The 6,000-nt window shown below is 56.0% G+C and overlaps 1 protein-coding gene across 2 annotated transcripts in view; it reads right to left on the bottom strand.

The window, feature by feature from the left end:
- Nucleotides 1-276: 276 nt before the first annotated feature.
- Nucleotides 277-6,000, bottom strand: part of KIRREL3 (kirre like nephrin family adhesion molecule 3) — a 110,930-nt gene continuing 105,206 nt past the window's right edge. For both annotated transcript variants that reach the window (XM_004593290.2, XM_058664117.1), the window contains 3 exons: nucleotides 4,929-5,038; nucleotides 1,770-1,856; nucleotides 277-1,240 (listed from right to left, as the gene is read on the bottom strand). In XM_004593290.2, the coding sequence (XP_004593347.2) occupies nucleotides 794-1,240; nucleotides 1,770-1,856; nucleotides 4,929-5,038 (644 nt within the window). In that variant the 3' untranslated portion in view covers nucleotides 277-793. The remainder of the gene's footprint in view (nucleotides 1,241-1,769; nucleotides 1,857-4,928; nucleotides 5,039-6,000) is intronic.

Here is a 6,000-nt window from a genome sequence, read left to right as displayed (position 1 = left end):
AAAGCAGGGGATGGGGTGGCTGCGGAGGTGTTGGTTGAGAGGGAGGCAGGGCTTGGGCAAGATGTTCCTGAAAGGCGCACACTCTCCCCTCCCCTCTGGCTCACCCCAGGACACCCGGCTCTGAGGGGGCCAGTCCCACTGCAGACATCAGAGGCTTCAAGTTCAAGGACAAATTGCGAGAGTATGGACACAGAACACCAGACAAATTGGGGGTGGGCTCTGGCCGGGCCAGTGTGGTGGGAGGGATGCTTCTTCAGCCAGGGCCGTTGCGGGCTTCTCAGCCTCCAAGGAATGGGCTCCGAACAGGAGGGGTAAGCTGGGGGTCTCTAAGGGCCCTCAGGACTGGAGAAACTGCCCCCTCCCCTTTCTCCCCAGGGCTGTACAGGAGCACAGGCACCGGGCAGAACTTAGGACAGTGAGGGGTAGAGCCCAGGAGAGACCGGCGAGTGGCCGGAATATCCATGAAAGCGAGTTTTCCAGCTGTCTCTATGCCTGTGGGAGGAGCAGGGGAGAAGGCTGCTGTCCAGGAAAGGGGCAGGGTGGGGTGGGGGCGTGTGTCCAGTCTCTGCTGCATCCTCTGTCTGTTCCCACCCACCCTCCTGCTTCTGGCGCGCCGCAGCTGGGACTCAGATTTGTGCTTGATCAGAGCTTCGGAGGAGGGAGGAGACAGAGGCGCTCAGAGGCTGTCTTGGAGGGGGCTGGTTCTGGGGTCCTCCGCGAAGTACCTTCGGTCACTGCAGCGCCAGCCCCAGCCCCCCTTACATCCCCACCCTGGAGGCCACGTGTTTCATCCTCAGACATGAGTCTGCATCCGCCGCTGCAGGGGTCGGCTGGGGTCGGAGTTCTGGGAGGACGACTGGGAGTGGTGGGAAGAGGAGGCGGAAGCCTTGCTGGCCTTGTCGAACTGCACGTAGCCGTCCTGCTTGCCGCTGCTGCTGACGCTGCTGTCGTACTGCGTGTCCAGGAAGGAGCTGCTGTCGCTGAGTGAGCCCCGCTGGAACTCACGCTCACACAGCTCGATGGAAGAGCTGCCCATGCCCAACACGAACCTCTGTCCGTAGTCGTAGAGGCGGCCCTGGCCGCTCAGGGTGCTGTAGATGTTGGTGAAGGACATGCCTGTGGGCACGCGCTGCTTGCCTGCTGCAGGGCGCAGGTCTGGCTGGCAGCTGGACAGGGAGATGGTGGGCGTCGAGTGGTGCTCTTTGAAGGTATTGACACTGTAGTAGCCGTTGGTGGGGTCCTGTGGGGACAGCCATGCACACATCATCAGTTTGTGGAGCAGGATTTTCCGTTGCAAAAGGTGGGGGTGAGCATGGAACGAGCAAGTAGGAAGAGTGGGAGGGCCGCAGGGAGAAGGGACGGGGGCGAGGGAGGGTTAGCGGTGGGGGCACCAGGAGGAGAGGGGCACGGAGGTGGGGTGGCAGAGTCAGACTCTAGGGAGAGGCTCCGCCCCAGGTTTGCGTTGGAGGTGATGCAAGATCATTTGGAAACCAGACTCTGTGTTTGTTAATCATTCTGAATGTGAGTATTAATTAATTTTTAAATTAATTCATTTACTTTTCAGAGGTTGTGGGAGAGGAACCTCTGTGTTGGGTGGGGAGTGGCCCAGCTCAGGGAGTGGGCAGGTGCTTGTCCCACACTGGCCAAGGACCCTGCTTCCCTGCATGCTGTCATTCTTCCCAAGGATTTGCGGCCTGGGTAGGGGGCACGGAAGGGCCTGCCCCGGGGCTGTATGCCACCCTCCTCCCCATCGCCTGGACTGCTCTCACCTTCAGGTTCTGGAACTCTTTCTCTTCTTCTTTGAGGACTTCTAGCTGCTTCAGCACTGAGTCTTGTTGGAACTCCCCCCGATCCATCTACAACCCAAAGACGCTGCTCAGTGGGGAGGAGAGAGTCAGGTGTCCCTTGCCTCCAAGGACCAGCCCAGGGGAAATATCCTCAAAGGAGGGGTTTACATGCCTCCTGTCCCAGGCCACCCAAGGCAGGTCAACAGTCCCTGTGAGATTCCAGATTGCATCCTTGCTGCTGGCCCCCGCTTCCCCAGAGACAGAGCCAGCAGGTGTGTGTGTGTTGGAGCTGGGAGGGATGCTGAGTCTGGGGTGGGTTGCTAAAGGCCACACTTTCTGCACACAGGCCACGACTCCACCTCCATGGATCTCATGCGGCCGATTCCACTCAAGTCACTTGGTGCACTTTGCAAAGCTCTGGCCAGGAATACACAGATTAAGATATGTGAGGGTACAGCCCTTCTTAGTAGCAAGATGGACCCAGAGATAAACAGGGTAGAGTGCTGACCTCAGGGCACAGGTTGGACTCCTCCCAGGCTTGGGTCACCCGGGGATGGGGTTCAGTGAAGGAATTATGACGCATGATGTAGGCCACACCTGTCACTCCCAGGAGTGACTTAGACTCCTGGCAGCTTGCTTTTTTAAAATAGATGCCAAAGAGCACCAGGGTGAGGATCACTTCCTACTTCTATTTGGGTCCTAGTCACACCTGGTCTGGTGTCCAGCAGAGTGTGTCATTGGCCAGAAGACTTTAGGAATGGGTTTTACTGTTTCTGTGGTCTGCTAGGACCCAGCCCAGTGCCTGTCAGACAGTGGGGCTGTCCCAAATGTGATGGTTATGTGGGAGGAAGGGATGAAGTGGCAAGTCCCTGAAGGCGAGAGTAACAATGAGAGGATAAGCCTGGCACAGACACACAGTGGATGTGTGGACAGTGCCGCTAAAGCTGTGAACCCTACGGTGGGCGTCATGGGGCTAGGTTCCTGTCTCTGGGAGGAGATGTTTCTCCTCCCTGTCAATCACTTCTCTTCGGGCTCCTAAATCAGCCAAGGTGTGTCCCGACCAATTACTTCCTCACCAATAGGACCACTGCATTTCATTTCGCAACACCTGCCCCCAGATTTTCTCCCCTAGATTCCAATTCTAAGCATGCTTATGTGAGGATGGGGCTGTGTCAGGGCCAGGGGGCCCGTAGATGCCTCCAGGGGAGACCAGCCACAGGGCAGGCGGGCGGGCAGAGAGCAAGTACTGTCCTGCTCTCAGCTGACTCCCAGTGGTTTGGGTCCAGGGTCAGGGTGAGGTTGTGGTGACAGCCTGGGCCATTAAAATATCCCGAAGGGAGGGACTGACTCCAAGGTCCCATTGGAGGTGAAGGACAAGCCTGATGTACTCAGGGGCAGACACACGCTTCCCTTCTTGGGTCTGGGCTGTGGTTTCCTCCACCCGATACTAGTCAGACTTTGTGTGGACCTGGGGTGCGCGAGCAGACAGACAAGGCTGGTGTGGGGGAGGCTAGTCCGTGATGAGGGCCATGTACTGTTAGAGAGGCCCGTGCAAGGACTTGGTGGAGAGCAGCAAGTGCAGGGGAATTGTGGAATAGATGGCATGAGACGAAGTTCAAGACGATCTTTAGAGGAGGGTGTGGAATTCAACAGGCAGAGGGACAGGTCTTCAAGGGAAGGTAAGACCAAAGGCCAGGAATGTCAAGCTCCTGGATGTGTTGGGGAGACCAGATGGCTCTGGCTGGCTGGCAGGTGGCGCTAGAAGACTTGGCAGCTACCTGGCACTCTTGGGCCCAATGGGCTTGATGCAGCAGTGATGACGGAATCAGTGCTGCGCTGGGAAAGGGGCTATGGAGTGCAGACCGAGAAAGGTGGCCAAGGTCTAAAGTGTGAAGCCACTGAGGGGGCTGCTGTTGTCCAAGGCAGTAAGCAGGTGACGGTGGAGAAGAGCTGGGGGCCCCTAGTTGAAGCACTGTTCAAAGGGGAATTGGCTGGCCTTGAAATTCAACTGCATAGGGGTTATTGCTGCGCCACAGTGGTAGAACCACCACTGCATTGGTGGTATTCCTTGAGGGCTCCACTTCCCATCCAGCTCCCTGCTTATGGCCTAAGAAGGCAGCAGAGGAAAACCCAAGTCCTCGGGCCCCTGTACCCATGCAGGAGACCCGGAAGAAACTTCTGGCTCCTAATTTCACACCAGCCCAGCTCTGGCCATTGCAGTCATTTGGGGAATGAAGCGATGGATGGTAGATAGAGGTTCTCTTTTTGTCTCTTCTTCTCTGTGTACCTGCCTTTCAAATAAATGAATAAATAAATTTTTTTTTAAAAATAAAAAGCTCATATGCATACATGTAGATATATAGGTGTAAAGAAAAGCAATTGGATGGAGAAAGAACAGAAGGGGGAGAGGCAGCTTAATTCAGCCTTCTCTGCGATTCCTGGGGGATAAGCATGGTGGCGGCTGCTCACCATCTAGTGGGGGATTTCAGAGCAGCAGGAACGGCTAGCATTTTTGAGCAATCACTGTGTTTTTTCTGCAAGCTCCAGCGTCTTCAGGGCTTTGCCCATTCACCCTCACTGTGACCCTGTGTGCTGTTACTTTCATGTCCATTTTCTAGAGGAAGGCACAGAAGCTCTGACAAGGCCAGGCTCTTCACTCCCTGAGCTGGAGCCCCTGCTGCAACACCACCACACATGGCAGGCACTGGAAGTTCCCAACAGAGGTATCTAGGTTTCTGCTGGGACAGCTCAATGAGTTAAGCCCATGGAGGGGTCATGAGGAAGAGGGGGCACTGGAGGATGTGGGGGAGCCCATTGCCATTGGCAGAGCCATGTGTTCAAATGCTCTAACCTCCACGGGGGGTGTGTACGTAGGGCCGTATTGCTGAATGGCAACACGGCATGGCCATAGTGCACCTGCCTCCTCTTTCAACTGGATGGTCAGGTTCCCTGAAGCCTGGAATTACAACCCAAGTGCCATCTCCCAGAATATCATGTCCGATGCAGCAGACACACAGGGGCTGGGCAGGCGTGCAAGGCCCCGCTTGTTGGGAGCATAGAGTGTCAAGAAGGCTCTAGTCCCAGGACTCTGCAGGTGCAGGGGTTCCGGGGCAGGCTGGTGCAGTGGGGCAGCATTCTCACCATCAGCTGCTTGATGGTGGGGTGCTCTTCAGCCTCCCGGCCAGAGGCAGGCTCCTTGTGGACAATCTCCACTCGGATATCATTTTTAGCCGACACAACACCTTTCAGATCTGGACATAAAACAGGAACGTATGGGCCAACGGGTCAGTTGTCACCTTCAGACATCAGGGCCCAAGATGTTGATGTTTAGTTTCCCAGAAGCTCCCTGCCCCCACCCCCATGCCATCACTCCAAGTTGGACCCACCACCGTACCCCACCAGTAGGTCTCCCACTTGGATGGACTGGACTGATTGGGCCTAAGAGAGGCTGACATGAGGGCTGCTTGGCTTATCCTTGGCTGGAGAGGTTGTCCTCACTCAAGTATCCCCAGTGGTGACCTACATCCTTCTTATCCTACGAAACTCTCACTTCCTTCTAGAAGTCTCTTTTGACCCTACTCTCAGGCTCTGGGTTCTCCATCTGTGAAACCAAAATGTTGGTGCTTGAAAGGACCTCACAGTTCCCTCACAGTCCCCATGACCAGCCCTCTCCCTACACCCCCTACCCAGGGCACACAGGGGCCCAGCCACACTTGTTTGTGGGTACAGCAGGAGGCCCATTTCCTGTTGGAGAGCCTGGTAGAAAAACGTTGCTAAAACATGAGCAAGGTCTGAAGACCACATCCTTGGGGGTGGGCACAAAAGTGGAGGCTGCTTCACTCACAGTGCAGGAACTGCACCGCTGAGCCCACAGAGTGAGGTCGTCAAAGCCCTGTTGCTCTTCCCCTGGATGGTGCAATCTGGTAGAGCTGTGGCTTGCCCAGGGTCACGGGGGCTGGAACACCCTGTCTCTACTGTCTTCACCTCGTCTCTGCTCTCCTGACCCGGACACTTGCAAGTGGAGTCCTGGCTACCCACATTCAAGGGTGCACAAACCCCAGAGGATTAATGCCCATGACTAATGGTCTTGACAGATTTGCTCAAAGCCATTTTCTTGAGTGCTTTTCCTCCAGCTCCCACCCACCCACCCTCTGTGTGGGTGACCTGCCTTTCTGGTTAGACCAGCAGCTCTTGGAGCGCATGAGGGTCAAGC

The sequence above is a fragment of the Ochotona princeps genome, chromosome 4 (assembly GCF_030435755.1).
Source record: "Ochotona princeps isolate mOchPri1 chromosome 4, mOchPri1.hap1, whole genome shotgun sequence".
NCBI lineage: Eukaryota > Metazoa > Chordata > Mammalia > Lagomorpha > Ochotonidae > Ochotona > Ochotona princeps.
This window is presented reverse-complemented; position numbering and strand designations above follow the sequence as displayed.